This window comes from Myxocyprinus asiaticus, chromosome 15 (genome assembly GCF_019703515.2).
Source record: "Myxocyprinus asiaticus isolate MX2 ecotype Aquarium Trade chromosome 15, UBuf_Myxa_2, whole genome shotgun sequence".
NCBI lineage: Eukaryota > Metazoa > Chordata > Actinopteri > Cypriniformes > Catostomidae > Myxocyprinus > Myxocyprinus asiaticus.
In genome coordinates, this window is record NC_059358.1 from 23514489 (window position 1) to 23532918 (window position 18430).

General features: G+C 35.7%; 2 protein-coding genes across 3 annotated transcripts in view; one reads left to right on the top strand and one right to left on the bottom strand.

The window, feature by feature from the left end:
• LOC127452857 (transmembrane protein 145-like) overlaps positions 1-18372 on the top strand; it is a 113559-nt gene extending 95187 nt beyond the window's left edge. Inside the window, exons 18-28 of one of the 2 annotated variants that reach the window (XM_051718652.1) lie at positions 1646-1717; positions 1942-2010; positions 2250-2330; positions 4121-4199; positions 4416-4509; positions 6334-6506; positions 9186-9306; positions 10215-10403; positions 12108-12168; positions 17502-17593; positions 17791-18372. In XM_051718652.1, the coding sequence (XP_051574612.1) occupies positions 1646-1717; positions 1942-2010; positions 2250-2330; positions 4121-4199; positions 4416-4509; positions 6334-6506; positions 9186-9306; positions 10215-10403; positions 12108-12168; positions 17502-17581 (1019 nt within the window). In that variant the 3' untranslated portion in view covers positions 17582-17593; positions 17791-18372. Of the gene's footprint in view, positions 1-1645; positions 1718-1941; positions 2011-2249; positions 2331-4120; positions 4200-4415; positions 4510-6333; positions 6507-9185; positions 9307-10214; positions 10404-12107; positions 15328-17501; positions 17594-17790 lie in introns of those variants that run through there. The other variant, XM_051718653.1, reaches the window with a different exon arrangement.
• Positions 15609-17209, bottom strand: LOC127452854 (39S ribosomal protein L17, mitochondrial-like). Its single transcript, XM_051718646.1, has 4 exons — positions 17166-17209; positions 16541-16742; positions 16383-16451; positions 15609-15869 (listed from the first exon to the last, which is right to left on the bottom strand). The coding sequence occupies exons 1-4, from the start codon at positions 17207-17209 to the stop codon at positions 15609-15611; spliced, it is 576 nt and encodes a 191-aa protein (XP_051574606.1).
• Positions 18373-18430: the final 58 nt, after the last annotated feature.

Below are 18430 nucleotides of genomic sequence, written 5' to 3' on the forward strand. Positions count from 1 at the left end.
GCAAAATTTCTACTGGATTCACAGCAGGTGCGTAAGCACATAAAGTTGTTCTTACCCTCGTTCTGAATTTGTGATGAATCCAGATTACCATATCCTAAGTGAGAGCGTATGCCCCAGTTAGTCATTTGCATTGGGTATGTTACTCAAAAAAGTAATCCACTACAAACTGATAATTACTTATGTAAAATTATAATCAGACAACTTTACTGATTACTACATTGTAAAAGTAATCACATTACTAATTACTTTACTTTTACTTTCTAAAACACTTTTCACAAAAGGTTTTTTTCTCAATCAACTCAAAATACTGTCTATATTTCCACCTTTATTGTTACATGCAAGTTCTGTAATGTGCACCACACGTTTCTGCTTACAAAGACTTGTTAGGGGGTGCACGCCCTTCAGCTCGCACAGAATTACATACAGATGTACATATTAACTTAATTCATGTATTACATGTCTTCTATATAAATAATATTCTTTTTGAAATTTGTGTAACCCAAGTAATGCATTTAAAGGGATAGTTCTCCCAAAAATGTAAATTCTCTTTATTTTCTTTCTCTTAGTCTTTTGCTGAGCTAAAACAAAGATTTTTAGATGAACATTTCAGCTCTGTAGGCCCATACAATGCAAGTGAATGTTGGCAAGAACTTTAAAGGTCCAAAAAGGACATAAAGGTAAAGGCAGCATAAAAGTATTTCACAAGACTCCAGTGGTTAAATCCATATCTTCAGATGCGATATGATAGGTGTGGGTGAGAAACAGATCAATATTTAAGTCCTTTTTTACTGTTAATCTACACTTTCACATCCACTTTCACATTCAAACACCCATACTGGTCAGGGCTGGTCAAAGGTGAAGATTTATAGCAAAAAAAAGTCTTCAGTATTGATCTGTTTCTCACCCACACCTATCATATTGTCACTACTGGAGTCATATGGATTACTTGTATGCTGACTTGATGTGCTTTTTGGGCTTTCTGAGTTCTGGCCACTACTCATTTGCATTGTCTGGACCTGCAGAGCTTGAATATTCTCCTATACATCTTAATTTGTGTTCTGCAGAAGAAAGTAAGTCATATACATCTGAGATGGCATGAGGATGAGTAAAAGATTTTTAATTTTTAATAAAATGTTTTGGGTGAACTGTACCTTTTAAAGTAATTAACTTGTTTGAAAGTCACTAACTGTAATCTGATTACAATAATTGAAAATGTAATGCACTACATTACTTTTTGGAAAAAAAAAAAAAAATTAGATTACAATAACTATCTAATCAGATTACACCCTGCACCTCAAAAGAACTACATATTAGGATTTTCCACACAATCCCCGCTGTACAGCCATTCAAGGCTTTGTTTTTTGTTTATCTGTGGTTTCAGTTGATTCTAAATTTAATCCAAAATAGAATCAGGTTTATCCTAAATTAAGAATACATTTCATGTGCAAATTTATCTATGAATCATGATTCCTGGTGAAAATGTTTGCACACAGTTCTTTCGCACAAATATGTGTGCACTGTATGTATGCATTATTATTGAATGAGACTGATTAACTTCAGCTCTGATTTAAACTAAAACCGTTCAGCATGTTCATACTGTGACTAAATGCAATTTCTTGTTTTTTGTTCTGTTAATCTATTTTAGGCATTCTGGAGACAGATATCACATTCTTGGTCATATTCGCCACTGTGTTTACCCTCTCTTGTTATTTTGCTTGTGAGTTTCCATGTCCTGGAGGCATAAAAGATCTCAAATTCATTGGTCTCAGTGCCTAATTTGCAAGTGTTATTGTTCAGTGTTAAATTAAAGGATATTTGTTTTTACATTTCCTCCAGACAAATAAATATACAGACATTATGGTGCATTTCTGTTCTTAATCTCTCTGGATTTAGTTATTCATCTCCCCTGAATCCCTCTCCCTTTCTCTGTAATTCTTTAAGATAATTTAAAAGGAAGACAGCTGCTCCATACGACCTATAAGATGTTTATGACTGCGGCTGGAGTCGAGGGTGAGATAGACCAACTGCTCACACTCACATTCATAAACACAAGCACATTTTATGGCTTTTATGACCCTAGATGCATAACAATATCTCTTGTGTCATCCCCTCTACTTTCCTTCTTCCTGATTTCCTCCACACATTCTGCTCCTTTCTGTGCCTTCTTGTTGCGACTCCCACTGTTATCCCTCTCTTTTCTTTCTTATCTCTGCCATCCTTTCTTTCACTTTCTGGTTCCTTCCTCCCAGTCTTAAGCCTGCTATTCTTTTGCATTTACTGGGGTCTTTATGCCAGAGATGGTGTCGGGAATGGCAGTCTGAAGATATTAGGTGAGGAAAGCGCTGTATGAAAGGGAAAATGCACAGTCAGCTGGTCATAATCGCAAAATAAACCCCAATGCGTAGCAGAGGGGTGTGATCATCCTGAAAGGGGCTAATTTTGTGATAATGGCTGGCTCACTGTTCATTCTCCCACTTATTACATGGCTACTTAACAAACTAATAAATATATTAAAGGAATATTCCAGGTTAAATACAAGTTAAGCTCAGTCGACAGCATTTGTGGCATAATATTGATTACCACAAAAATAATTGAGACTTTACACTCCTGTTCTTTAAAAAATAGCAAATCTGGTTTCCAGTGAGGCACTTACAATGGAAGTGAATGGGGGCCAATCCATAAACATTAAAATACTCACTGTTAAAATACTCCACAAAGCAATATGCTTGTTGACATGATTTTAGTGTGATAAAATCGCTTACTAACCTTTTCTGTGTAAAGTTATAGCCAATTTTACAACTTCATTGCAATGACAATGTAATGTCAACAAACAACTTTACAGCTAAATTAATAGTTTTAACTAAAGAATTTATGTAAGTGCTTTTATAAAATTATAAGCTTCATATTTCTGCCTTTAAACCCTTCACAAATTGGCCCCATTCACTTCCATTGTACGTGCCTCACTGTAACCATGATTTTTGCTTCTTTTTTTAAGAAAAGGACGGATGAGTTGAAATAAATTTTTGTGGTAATCAGTATTATGCCACAAATGCTGTCGATTGAGCTTAACTTGTGCTGAACCCGGAATAGTCATTGAAATATTCAGTTAAAATTGAAATAGTTTTATTATGTTATTATCTTACTTTGTAGATTAGTTAAAAGCTTTTGCTAAAAATAGTCTATTTGGTCCAAAAATAATACGGAAGTATTCTAAATCAGTGGTTCCCAAGAAGGCTGGGGCCTCTGCAGACTACCAAGGGGGCTGCAACATGAATTAAATTTAAAATAAGATATAATAATCTGATAAATTATAATAATATATGATTTCTAATCTTGAGTTTTAGTCATCTAAACTGAACATTTCTTATTTTATTTCAACAACCCCCATCAACAAGTGTTGTTTTTATAGAAGAACTTATATTTCTTGAAATTTTTGTAATCACAAAATTGATCATGATTAATTATTTTAATCTATTGACACTCCTAATTTCTATTAATAGAAAACGTTGAAAACATGCAGTTTTGGAATCATTATAGCAGAAGAACTGGATTAAATATCTTACCATATATTTACCAGAGGAAACATCTTAATCTAAACATCAACAAGGGGCCTTGGAGTCAAAAAGGTTGAGAAGCACTGTTGTAAATCGTAAAAATAGTCTAAATAGTCTGGTTGCTTTGCCAATGTTTTCTTTTCTTTTTTTCTTGTTTTAACTGGGCGCTCCTCAGCTTCTAACCATATATACAGTATTAGAAAGAATACTGAAGTTAATTTATAGTACAGTTGGTAGCTATTAGCAAAGGGTGTAATAAATCAGTTGCCTGGAACAACGATCCATTTGACAGTTAGCTGTCATTACACAAAACTATTTGACCGTTCAATGTTGCAAATGACCAATCAGAATCAAGTGATACAGAGTACTGTGTAATAAATCTACAGTATGTGTGTTCAACAATATTTAATATTCTCAGGTTCAACATGTTGCACACGTGTGTGTGTGTGTGACTGCATACATCCATGCTGACCTAATTTCATTTCTTAATGAGGCCTTACAAATTCATAGCGCAACCTGCTTGTGGTCACCTGCCTAATTCTCAGTGGGCCTCCCCCTTTTACCAGGAAAATTACTCTTTTCTGTGAGCTTCCTGATTTTCCTGCTTATGCTGATTCTCTTGGGAAAGGGATTCACAGTTACCAGGTAAGAAGCCTTACATGTCCCCTAGTGTGGGTAATGACTTGCAAGGGTAATAATGCAAATGTGACCCAGATGAAAAGACAATGTATTGGTCCAATGTTGTGAGTGATATACTGGAGAAAATTATTCAAACTCACATCTGTACATCAAACATGAGAATCTAATTGAGCTAGTCTAAGAAATTGACATACATAATGTTTTTTCTTGTTTGTCAACCAGGGCAAGAATAAGCCACAGTGGCTCTGTCAAACTATCCATTTATATGACAGTGTACACCATCACCTACATCATCCTCTTCATATACGAAGCAGAGGTAAGATTTGATTTCCTTGGTTTCACAGATTTATAACATTTTAGATTGTACTATTGATCAGTGGTTCTAAATTGGTTTTGAATCACAGATTTGACATTGGACATGTAGTGGCAACCCAAAACAGTAATAAAATTGTTTATCAAATAGATGAAAACAAAAACAAAATAGCCCTTAAAATCAAACATTGAAACGTATTAAAGGAATGTTCTGGGTTCAATACAAGGTACACTCAGTTGACAGCATTTGTAGCATAACGTTGATTACCACCGAAAATTAACTCATCTCGCTTCGGTTATTAAAAATAATAATAATAATTAGTAATTAGGTTACAGTAAGGCACTGACAATGGAAGTGAATGGGGACCAGTCCATAAACAATAAAATACACACTGTTTCAAAAGTAAAGCAACAAGACATAAATATACCATTTAGTGTGATAAAATCTCTGTTCTACATGATTTTCATGTTATAAAATCGATTACAAGGTTTTCCGGGAAAACGTCATCTAAGTTAAACAACAAAGTATAATATTGTATATACTGTAACTTTACACAGATAAGGTTAGTAGTAAGTCACTTTTTCAAAATAAATAATGTTTATATCAATGTTTACATACTTTTAAAACAGTGTGTATTTTAATGTTTATGGACTGTAACCTTACTGTAACCATGATTTTAGATTTTTTTTTAATAAACAAGGGAAGAGTTGAAATTATTTTTGTGGTAATCAACATTATGCCACAATATCGGTTTAGCTTACCTTGCATTGAACCTGGAACATTCCTTTAGTATTACCATGAACTGTATGAAACAATATGCAACCTTTTTAGCATGACATTTGCTGAATAGGTAAACTGACTTTTTAGTTTTGCATTGTCTTTATATTTGGAGTGTATGGTTTCTAAATATCTCTTGAATTTTGATGGCTTCATGCTCTCGGCAGCCAATAATTCTCTGCATTGTTCTCGGCACAAACAATGTTTATCCTCGCTGCAAGTGAACTTGTGTTTAAAGTAGTCTGGTTCATATTTTCTTTTACCTTGTTTAGTTTTGTTCATGGTCTTCTAAAATGAGAGTGTCACACAACCTGTCTATGTTGGCATCTGTGTAACTTGGCTAGCTTCTACCAAGTGATATATATATGAATTTGTGCATTTGCGAGTTCGACTGGATGCATGGTCTTTGACATCAACAGCAAAAGATATGAGAATTGTTGATGAGCATATTCATTTTGCTCTCCTATCCATAGATAACCACAACCTAGAAAAAAGATAATTCCATTCCAGAAATGTCTTCTTTTAGTATTACCTTATGTGTAAAATGTCTGAAGTCTCATCATCAATATCTGCAGTATGCCACGCTGCACCTAGGTGCTTCTCCATACATAATATAAGGCTATGAGATGGAGTTACTCGGCACGAACATGTTGTGTTGCTGTAGCGTGGTGTAATGGAACCTGGCAGATAGACAGATAAAGACAGAGAGAGTGGGAAACAGGCAGAGAGGCTGACCCAGTTGTAGAGAGATGCAGTATCCCGGAAGAGGTCCTATTGCATCTTGCGTCAATGTCACACATTGCTCTAATACAGCTTTAGATGTTTGGATTTATGGAATGTTCCACTACATTCCATTTGTGCTGCCTAACAGATTTGTGCCACGATCAGATTTAAAACCATCAATCATACAGGCAGGGTTCCAAGGGCAAGTGATTTCACCATTCTCCACTTTTATATGCTCTGTGTGTGTGTGTGTGTGTGTGTGTGCGTGCGTGCGTGTGTGTATGTGTGTGTGTGTGTGTCTGTCTGTCTGTCTGTGTGTGTTTGTAGTTCTTTGATCCAGGCGAGGTGCTCTATGCTTATGACAGCCCTGCAGGGTATGGTCTAATGGGTTTGCAGCTACTTGCATACGTATGGTTCTGCTACGCTGTGCTGGTGTCGCTCAAACACTACCCTGAAAAACAACCTTTCTACTTTCCCTTCTTCACTGCATATACTCTGTGGTAAGTTTAGCTAAAACCCTGTGAAATTAGAAGCTGAAATTATTACATTTCTTTACAGTGCTGCTGTGGCAATATATCATTTATTCTATGCCACTCTGCCAGGTCATCATGAAAAAGAACTGACATGACAAGGCATGAGGCAGCATAAATGCAATTTGTCTCTACACCTTTGTGGGTTGTTGCTCTTAACTATATGTCAACCAGTGGTGAAAAGAGAACTGATTTTTTTACTTAAGTAAAAGTACTGCTACTGAAGAAATAATTAACTTGAGTACAAGTAGAATTACTGAGAAATATTATGACTCAATTAAGAGTAAATAAGTATTTTGCCAAAAAACTACACAATTAATTACGTTACAAGTTTACTTGTATAAGAAAATTATATTACATATAGTATATACGCTTCCATTTTTAGAACACAAAGACATTTTTGTCTTTCACCAAAGATGCATTAAATTGATCAAAAATACTGCCAAAATTATTAATTGCAAATTATTATTACGGTTTGAAATAATTGTTTTAAGTGGTATTTATTCCATTTTTTCTTTACCCGTGATGGCAAACATATACTGTTTCATCTACTCCTTGCAAAAGCATTCTAAAGTGCTAATTTGGTAATCAATAAAATGTTCTTAATATTAGAACAATTGAAAAAGGTTGCGCTAGCATGCGGAAATTATAATCAGTGGGGTTTTTTCCCCATTTGCTGAGGTATTGAGTTCTTACAAGTTGCTTTACACTTGGAAGTCAACTTTTGGTTTTAAAAATAGGCAAAAAGAAACTTATTTCTCCTGAAATTCTATTTTCTCCTAAAGTATATTGTTTAGAGAGATGATGGCTATTCCATGCATTACTGTTTTAAAAAAAGAATCTCTAGCCAGGATAAAGAGGGAAGTGGATGGCCAGATGCACAACAAAAAGACAAGTAAATCACAGTCTCAAGTTTCCTCACAGGTCCTAAACTAGCAGCTTCTAAATGCCAAAGACCTGCATTGCTGCAAGAGGATTCTTGGACAAACTGAACATTTTAAGAATACAACATTTATTTAAATAGAAATAGTAATTTGTAACATTCTAAGTGTCTCTAAATCATCACAAAACTACATAATGTTCATTGTGACTGAAACACATTCCTATTTCAGGTTTATTCTCATTCATGTACAGAATGTCCAAGTATTTTGGCTAAGTTAACATACTGTACAAAACTAATATAATGCAATATTATAGAGGAGGAAATTTATCCTCTATGATATTGCAGCAATTATCCAGATATGGAATGAGATTATTAAGCAAACTGTTATCAACTCCTACATGCCAACTGAATAAAATAAGGCATAAATAAATATTTCACACAGTGTTTAGTGAGAGGTATGATTGATTCAAACACTAAAAGTGGTTGTTCTGTATATGTTTTATTGTATTACAGTTGTAATAATAAAGTCTTAATTAACATTATGGTTATTTAACATATTGAGATAATATTATTAAGTAAATTGTAGCATTTGGTTACATTATGTTTTGTGCATTCTCATACCTTCTTTATATAACATCCATCCCTTGCACACTTTTGGCCTCTAGTTGGTGAGGCTTTTCAGACAGATAAACAGCTGCACAGGGCAGGGAAGTACAGTACAGCACCGTGAGAGAGAGTGTTACACGATAGTACAGTTTATTTTGAACAAGAGGGGTGAACGGTTACAGAATTTAACACGGGAGTAAAATACCGAACTGACGCGGATTGATAGAAGCGGAGAGCCCATCTGTGCGCATGATGGTGTGAGGAACCGGACGGCAGGAAATAAATTATGTTCAGTGAAAAGTCAAAAGTAGATCGCAATGTATGTAATTATAACTATATCAGATATTATTAATAAAACATGGGAACTCGTTGCGTGAGAATTTTTTGCCTCCATATTTTGAATTTCGGTGGCATTTTTGCTCCGAGTCCCGTTAATTTCCGACACTATTGGCATCTTTCTAAGGTATTTAAAAAGTTTTTTTTTTAGACATATAGTAACAGGTAAACAAGATATCCCCATATATATATGTCAAACTTCATTGTGTTAATGTTTGACATGGTTAAATCATTGCCTACCTTAAAAACAAGTGAAGTTTGATCAGTGGTTAAACGTGTTCAGGCGGTTCTCTCATACCTGAATGAATGGCTCCTTTCCAGAATAAAATGAAATATGCAGAAAATCACAGTATTACAGTTCTTGTATAGTGACAGGGCAGAAAGTCTTGAAGAAGCTAATAGAGAACAGAGGACACCGGTGGCAGTTTATGCAAGCTGCTGTGCTCGTGATGCTGTGCCTTGCAGGCTTCCGTCGTGCTGCGCACAGCGCATTTTAGTTTATAAACAGATTTAGCGCTTATGACTTTCTTCTTCCCAAAAATTCAGAAATATTTTGTATTTTTTTGTACTTTGTGGTGAAAAATAATTGTAGCGAAGTTGAATACTTCATTTTTAATCTACTCAAGTAAAAGTACAATTATTTATTTATACTTTAAAAAATAGAAAAATGTAGTCAAGTACTGTAACGAGAGTAGTTGTAACTAGATACTTTCCAACTCTGATGTCAACAGCTTGAGTTCAGATTAACAGACCATGAAACTGCTGTCCATCTTTCCTTGCTTTAGTTGTCTGTATTTATCCAACTCTGTTTTTTCGTCTCTTAGGTTTTTTGCTGTTCCAGTCATGGCTCTGATTGCCAACTTTGGCATCTCTCGCTGGGCCAGGGAAAAGATTGTGAATGGCATCCAACTTGGAATCCATCTTTATGCCCATATTGTGTTCCTAGTATGTTTTTTGTTACTAAATTTGTTAATCAGTTACTTAATTTATTTAGGATATTTCTGTTTATCAAGTTCCTCATGTATTTAAAGCTGAAATGTGTAATTTCTGCAACACTAGCATCATCAAACGGAATTGCAAAAATACCGGTTTGAAAGCATTTCCAGAAAACTCCATCGAAAATCCCCAAATTCACACGACTGGTCGTGCTATTGTTGCTGTTTCAGGCTTGATGGGCTGTTTAAACAAACAGAGGAATGTATTCATAGAGCCAGGGTGTTACACTTTACAGTTTAATTTGCATATTAAGCTCAAGAAAGAATTTTAACATAAAAAAACTACACAAGTCAGTTTAAAAGGATAGTTCACCCAAAAATTAAAATCCTCTCATTATTTACTCACCCTCACGATATTCCAGGTGTGTATGACTTTCTTTCTTCACCAGATCACATTTTTAAAAATTAAACAGCGCTGCTCTTCTGGCTGTGAAGCACGTGCTTAAGTTCTCATGTGTTTCAAATGCCAATGCGATTACGTCACACGCACATAATGCTCCTGACCGGAAGCATGATTTAGAATGAGTTTATCTTTTTCACACCAAAAGTGATCGTATTGCTTTAGAAGACATTAATTTAACAGCTGGTGTCATATGGATGATGTTTATGCTGACTGTTTGTGATTTTTGGAGCTTCAAAAGAGAAATCTCCATTCACTTAAGGACCTACTGAGATAAGATATTTTTCTAATTTTCTTTAAATGTGTTCTGGTGAAGAAAGAAAGTCATACACATCTGGGATATCATGAGGGTGAGTAAATAATGAGAGAATTTTCATTTTTGGGTGAACTATCCCTTTAAGCAATTAAAATGATTCAATAAACATGAAAAAATTTATAACTTAACCTGTCTATTCTAGGCCATCACACGTCCTTCAGCAGCCAATAAGAACTTTCCCTACCATGTGAGGACATCTCAAATAGGCATTCTTCTCTCCAGTCCTAAAGGCATGGGAGCAGAAAGCTTCCCTCATCTTGCTTATGGGAACAGTTCTTTCCTGGGAGACTCGCAGCCAAACTTCACAGAGCTCTTCTCCATCCATACTCCAGTAAGTATTGGTATATTGTAGATGGCAAGGAAAAAAGGAGACTAGGCCGATCTGACCGAACGTGTTCATGCGGGAAAAAAAAAATTAAGATGCAGAACAACGAATAGAACAACGCAGGTGTCTCAAGAGTAATTTTTTAAAGTTATATTTATTTTTACATGCTACGTCCCTACATGATACATGTAGAATTCATGCTGAAAATGCAAAAATACCAAGATATGGTGCAACTAAGACCATAACCAAACCATGATCCTCTTTGGTCCTTTAAAATAGGTGCTGAATGCAATAATTTTCTAAATAAAAGCTTTAAATTTGAAAAAGACCATAAATTAATATGATAATAATAATGATGATAATTTTTGGTTTTAAAAGATACATTTTTTTTTTTAATTCACACAGTACAAGACTAACACTGTGTCTGCTAGCAGTTTGCCCATTTCAGTTAGCTTACCTTTCTTTTTTGTGCTGTCTCATAGAAAAGATGAATATAATTTGAATTTCTTTTTATCATTGATCTATCTGTAAAATGACATGACTGTGCCAGCTGGCTAGAAAAAATACTTACACAAAATTATTTACTCACCCTCAAGTTGTTCACCTTTATTGTGTGTGTGTGTGTGTGTGTGTGTGTGTGTGTGTGTTTTTTTATCTTAACACAATCTTTTCTTCAGTAATCTTTAATCTGCTCTTTTCCATACAAAAACAGTTCATATTGACAACTGCTGTCAAGGTCCAAAGAGAAAAAAGGAATCATTAAAATACCACAAAAGTAGTCCATTTAACATAGTACCACCCACTGACATGCACAGAATGGTGGCTACAGGGGCGTAAGCCCCTGCCCCTTTCGTTCATGGGACACAACTTCGAACATGGCTTAAGAACTGAAAAGCTACATACTGCGTCAGTTAGGATTAAAAAATTGTTGCCAGCTGTAACATATTAATCACTGCAATAATGATCCAATCAAAGACTCTTAAGTATCTGCTTATTTAAATCCAAACGGCAACTTTTTTTTTGGCCAGGTAGTGTACGTTATCCAAGGACCCGGACTATCCAAGGACTATCCAAAGACGCGGAACACAAAGTATCGCCTCGCTCTCACACTTTCACACCGGGCCTCTAACTCCTGTTCACTATAAACTGTTATTCTATGGAAAAGAGCTGCTTAAAATATCTGTTGTCATGTTCCTAGAAAAAGTAACAGCATATGGGTTTTGAACAACATAAGGGTGAGTAAATGACAGAATTTTTAATTTTTAAGAGAATTACTCCTTTAACTGGAGGCTAATTTTTTGAGCACAGACCTGACAAGGACATATCCAAAATAAAATAGTTGTAGTTCATGAACCCTGATCTCTTTTGAAAGAAGACACTTAGGAGATGCTATTTAAATGTCAGAATTAATTAAAGTTTGTGCTGGCACAAAAATTGCACTTAGAATTAGCACTCTCACAAAAATTGGATAAGATGTAGCGCACGGTCGTTGCGTGTAGCGCTGCGCTTTGCACACTCACGAAAATAGAATGCAGAAAGTCAAAGAAGCTTAGAACAATATGAGGGTGAGCAAAGGATGACAGAATTTTTCTTTTTGGGTTAACTATCCCTTTAAATTCAATGAATAGATAACCAAGCAGGGTAGCTATTCAACAGTAAATTCTTGAATCATGCCATTTTATATTATCTATTTCATTTGTTCTTTTTAAGGATCCCGTTAAGACGATAGATGAGGTGGTGGCCCAGAAGGGACAGGAAGTGCCAAGAAACAGTGAGCATAAGATCATCACCACAATGGCAGACCTGTCTACCTTTTCCCCTTTTCCTCCTCCCATACCACCACGTAGCTCTGCCCACTCCCCGCATCCTCCCAGATTAACGTCTCACTTCACAGAGTATTTTAGTATGCAAGGGGCCATAGGGATGGGTTCCAATGCCTATAGCAGGCCATAGAGGAACAGGCATGTGGAGAAGGGACAGAGCATGAATATCTACTTTTGAACATCAATGAGGTGAAAACGGTTTAAATATTTCAAAAGATTAGGTAAAGACAAGCGTGAAAAAGGAAGCCATTTAAAAAAAAAAAAAAAAAAAAAATTACTGAAACTTCTGTATCTTGAATTTGTAACGAGAAATGCAAGGTGCGGAATGAAGAAAGAGAGCGGGGCATTACCCACTCCCTTTGCTCCTAAAAAATAAGAAGCAATACATATTTTAGTGAGACGAGAGAATCATTAGAGATGTAATATACAGTGCAGGCAGTGCAATAGAGTGTCAAGAGATAGCGGTGGATCTAGAATAGAGATATTTAATGCTTAATGTGAAAAAGTACAGTACAGTGAGCTCTTTTTTTTAATGCTTTGTTAATTTCAAGTGGTGCTGTAATATTTGAATTTCCATGCCATTTTAATGACACAGAACCAAGTATCCATCTCTCTCACTAGATGCAGTGACACATTTTTGTTTTTTTGAGAATTTATTTACATAATTTGTCTGTAAAGTTGAGCTCATTTAGGGTTTATATATTTATTCACATTGAATACAGCTAGATAATTTGCAAACTGTTGTTAAACTGCAATGGCAAGTTAACGTGAACAGCTAGGCAGTTTTGTATACCATGCATGTTTGTGCTTTGTCTACATTCTGATATAGTCAATGTTGGATGTGCCTAGATTTCAGTACTATCAGTCTTCATTTTGTATGCAGTACACACTGTGTATAGTTATGTAGAGAATATTTAACTCAAGCAGATGATGGATGAGGACATGCCAACTTCCCAGTCTGTCTGTTTTATCCACTCCATACTAACAGCTTAATACAGTGTATGGGTGTGTGTAGTTAAAAAAAAAAAAAAAAAAAAATCTCATTTAACTGAACTTGACAGAGCTGTTCACTGCATGAATGTGTGGAGTTCAGATTAAATATTTAAATTTTGTTGCACTTTTTAACAATTACAGAATGTTTTACACTCACCCACATTGGATCAGTCAGTCAAAAGTAATGTCAGAAGTTTCATTCAGTCCACTGGTTGGTTGTTTACTTGAGTGTCCAGTTAATTTATAACTCCACACTTACAGATACACTTTTTATTAACTGCATGGAGCACTTTACTATTCTACATACTTGTTTCATTACCCATTGTGACCCTTGCAAATGCACCCATAATGCAATACGGTGTATTACACAATTTTATAATGTACAGGTAAATGTTTTATCTGTAAAAATGTTCTTTATTACAAATGTTATTTAATTTTTTTTCACAACAATTGATTGTGGGCCATATTTCTGTTACATATCAATATCAGCAAATCCTACAGAGAATACGCCTGGAATCAAAATGTTTTAAATGTAATCCTATATGTTATGTACATAATGGCATATTTATATTTTAAAAAAAAATTATTTTTTTTTTAAGAGAAGGACCATAATTGAAGAATCATAAAAGCTAGGTTCCAGTGGTTTAAGTTTTTATTAATAGATGTGCTTTGGGCCTAAATCTGTTGCATTTTTTAACACAGAACTTGATCTGACTAGAAGCCACCAGAAAAGCAGGTGATTTTAAATGGCATTTACATTTTTTCCATCTTTTAAGTGAGAGTGCACAAAGCAGAGAAGAGAGAGCACACCTTTTGAATGTAGATATTAGCACAGTATATTTGGGCAGCACAGAACGATCCAGTTAAGCACATTTTTGTTGCACATGTTCATACTGAATGCATTTTAATAGTGTCAAATGGCTAGGCAAGACATACTCTTTTTGCCAAATTAAAATGATCTGGTTTACTATATGGCTTGATTGTATTTTTTTGTATGTCTTAGTTTTATTTTGTAATTATATTAACTATGAGGAAATGTAACTCTACAGCTCCAGTGCACACCAACTGCTGATCAAATCAGCAATCTCATTTATTTGCCAAACATTCGTATGTTTATAGGGTGAATCCATGAAAATTTTGCAAAGTTTTGAAATGTTATCTCAAAGTCAAAAAGTGACCCAATTTACTGGAATTCACCAAACATTAAAAATATATATATAAAAAAAAAAATCCAAAAAAAATCTGGGGGCTAAATCTGGGGGCCTGGGTAGCTCAGTGGTAAAATACGCTGGCTACCACCCCTGGAGTTCGCTAGTTCGAATAGGGAGAGTAGAGTCACATGGGGTAACCTCCTCGTGGTCGCTATAATGTGATTTGTTCTCGGTGGGGCGCCTGGGTTGCTGCGGTAGATGGCGTGAGCCTCCACACGCGCTATGTCTCTGTGGCAACGCGCTCAATAAGCCACGTGATAAGATGCGCGGGTTGACTGTCTCAGACTCGGAGGCAACTGGGATTCATCCTCCGCCACCCGGACTGAGGCGAATCACTATGCGACCACGAGGACTTAGAGCGCATTGGGAATTGGGCATTCCAAATTGGGAGAAAAGGGGGAAAAATCTTACTAACTGTAAGTTAAAAAGTCCACCTACACAAATGTGTTTTCTCTTGTAGTGGTACTGAATGTTGCTTTCAAACAGCTAGTTTAAAACCCTCTAAAATGTTAATTATTTTTGTAAATTTCATCTTCAAATTCGTACTATACCTGCTGGGTTAACATAATATCAACACACCGGCATACATTAAGACAAGGGTCAACTCTATGAATGTGAAATTTAACTGCAAAATTTAAAGTTTGTTCACAGGCCAAATGTATGATTCATAAATGTGAGGTCAGGGCAAGTTTACACATTTTTAATGAGGCTCTCACATATTATTGAAATTAAATGTATACAAAAGTTAAACATGAATACAATTAATACAATATTTGTTGGTCAAAACAATGGTTTGCACTTTTTTTGTATGTTACCAGTTATATTTTGCTGTTTCGTGAATTGTTTTAGGTTTCATAATTGTTTTACAGTTTACATTTGGCTGAAAAGCCTATAATAGTAGGGCCCCAATAAATAATTGTGCATGTTGTCATAAAAGTTCATTGTATGTGTTCAGTGAATGGCATCTTTTTTTTAGGGCAATAAGGGTGTAAACGTACAAAAGCTGTTTTGCAGCCGAGACTTTGTATACAGAAATTTACTTAAAAAACAAAGCTACTCTGAGAAATATTCACTGGAGTAGAAAGTGTGACAACTAGCCCATTCACCCAAATCACACACATACAAACACAAATTTATAAAGAAAACTATGTGAGATTTCACTGAAATAGATACTGTTTTTTTATTTATATATCTTTACTCTCAGCAACCATCTGAGCATTTTCTTCTCTGTATCCTGTCAGAAGTTGGTTTAATAAGTTCAGTTCACTGACGCGTTTAACAGGGAACAGGGGTGGGAAAGTGTTGCCTTTATACTCAAGAACAGCCATTGGCGCACGGTCCAGATTGTCTCTGTTGGGAATATGGGCCATCCGCGTGTAGCCACTTGTCTGATTCTCAAATCTTAGTGCCAGAACTTTGAAACGTTTTGGAATCAAATTCTTTTCCTGAAAGAGAGATATTTGAAAAAATAAAAATCAAAGCTTTTTTTATTGTTAAGTGTCAAGTTCACTCACATTAAGTTTTGGGTTCCCTTTCAGCGTTATCCATCCCTTACGAAAATTAACCATGGTTTCACTGAAGTAACCACTGATCAACTACGGTGTTAAAGTAAAAGCACAGTTACTTCAAAAATTTGTAGTAAAACCATAACCACAAAATGTACCATGGTTATACTACAGTAACCATATTTCACCATGCCATTCATGGTAAAACCCTTGTGATAATAGAGGGGATTGATATGTCAAATGTTTTCAATTGGAATTGGAAATATTAAGACAAGCAGCTATGATTTCAGTTAATGTTGCAATTAACACAACTGTCAACAACTACATTCCCAAAACCCAAAATAATTGCGAGGGAACGCAAAACTTTTGTGGCAGAACGCAAAACTATTTCCGAAAAATAAATTCCCTCCCTGCCTCCGAGAGGCGTGTGTACAAGAGGATTAAAAAGCCCACCGTGAGCCAGAAGTCAGCCATTTTCATCGACTTTTCATTAGTATCGCCCCTTTTGGCATAATCAGTCAACTAAAAAAGAAAATACAAGCTAGATTTGAGAAAAGCGAACACATAAAAAGCATGTTTACTCACTAGATAACATCACCCAGATCACTTACCTTTTCATCGTAAAAGCGATCTTCATCGGCTCGGGCTCTAGTTGTTTCTGTTGTCTCATCTCGAACCAGACCGGTGAGTATGTTTCGAAGCATGTCAATTCTGGACTCGGGTCCGAGACCCATCCGACGGGCCACCTGGCCATTGAAGATAAACGCCCGTAGCAAGAGGCATATCTCGAAAAGGGAATGTGAAGGACACTGCCTTCAGAAAATAAAACTCCTCTGTTAAACTACGTAATATATATTAAAAACAAAACTCAGACGAGCGCTGTGTTGGGTCAGATATTGCATCCACTGGGAACAAAAAGAGGCATTTATTACACCTAAAATGTAAAATATTAAACATTCAGAGAGCAGTATAGCATAGCATGAGTAATACTACGTCAGTCTGAAGAGTCCAGAATTGAAAACAAGACTTGACGTAAGGTTCTGCTCTTTCCTATTCGTATTTCACAGAAGCAAGTCAAACTTTGCAGAGTATTTTTTAACAATTTCCTTTAAATAACATTGTCCTATTTTTAATAAAAATAAATAAATAAAAAAAAGGCAATATTTCACACAGAATATTATTTCTCTCTTTTGTTGTCAATAACGTTGAATAGCTTATCAGAATCAGAATCTCTACTTGGGTAGGTAGTAGCAGAGACTATTTAGCCCAAGACGGACCATTTGTGCTGAAATGAATGAAAGAAATTGGAACGCCCAATTTGGCGGATGTAAAAACAGAAGACCCGCCTTACAGGTAAAAGAACCAATCACCTTTTACATACAGATATCGCCTGTCAAGAACTCAAGAACGCGCATGCGCATTAGTTGGACCAGACTGACAAACTGCGTTTTTTTAGCCTATTCAGAGCTAAAGAAGCACAATTTATGATACCATTTTTGTCAGATTTGACTGATGATTTGAAATATGTTCTTTTATCATAATCTGGACTAACCGATTTCTGTCTTTCCCTAGCCATGCAGATAGGAGCGTACTTTAATGCCTCTGTATCCATAGAAAATAGCTGCCCAGGAGCATTCCAAAGATTGCCTTGAATGACTTTGGAAGTAGGTACCTGAGTTCACGTGGGTCACATTTGACATCTGCTCAACATGCAACAATAGACGCAGTTACAATAAATACAATGAGATACGTACACATTGTACATGAGTTTGCTGTCCTGGACCTATAGACCTCAGCAAGGGATGGATGATTGCAGCCAATTACTTTTTTTAGTGTACTTGATAATGTGTGTTTCTTTCAGGGCCAGCACTGAAAAAATGGATGCCCTACGTGCCCTATGTGTGGGGAAAGGCTGCCGGTGGAATTTCTGTGCCCCCATTGGCTAAAATGGCGCCCGGAAGTTGGTGCCCTACGCAGTCTGCGTAATATGCGTATAGAGCGGCAGTACTGGTTTCTTTGATTGTTTATTGGCAGAGCCAACCCAGATTATGACAGTAGTATTACACTTTCAGTGATGAATCTGTAGAAGTGTAGAATAGATTGATGCATGAAAATAGCTTGTTCAATATTCAAATGTCTCAGAAAAGACCATACGAAAAGTGTCAGAGTTTGATACATGTTCATTTACAGTTGTTCTTGCTCTCATTGTTTTAAGCTGGAATGTAGTTGTTGACAGTTATGTCAATTGCAACATTTACTGAAATCATAGCTGCTTATCTTAATATTTATTTTGTCAGCAATTCCAGTTAAAAACATCTGACATATCAACACCCTCCCCCCCCCACACACACACACACATTTGTTGCTCAATATGTATCCTTGGCCACCTTGCTAGCACAACAAAGGCACTTTGTTTTGAGTTGCTTTAGTAAGTAATTGTGTGCTAAGACCATCATTGTTAGTATAAATTAAAATGTAAATTTAAATACATACATAAATGA

Excerpts from the sequence above, each read along its gene's own strand:
- LOC127452854 (XM_051718646.1), bottom strand. The coding sequence starts at position 17,209 with ATGGTCCGTCTTGGGCTAAATAGTCTCTGCTACTACCTACCCAA. Across the intron at positions 16,743-17,165 it reads CTCTGCTACTACCTACCCAA|GCAGTGTCCTTCACATTCCC; the intron begins GTAGAGATTCTG and ends TATTTTCTGAAG. Across the intron at positions 16,452-16,540 it reads ATCGCTTTTACGATGAAAAG|TTGACTGATTATGCCAAAAG; the intron begins GTAAGTGATCTG and ends TTTCTTTTTTAG.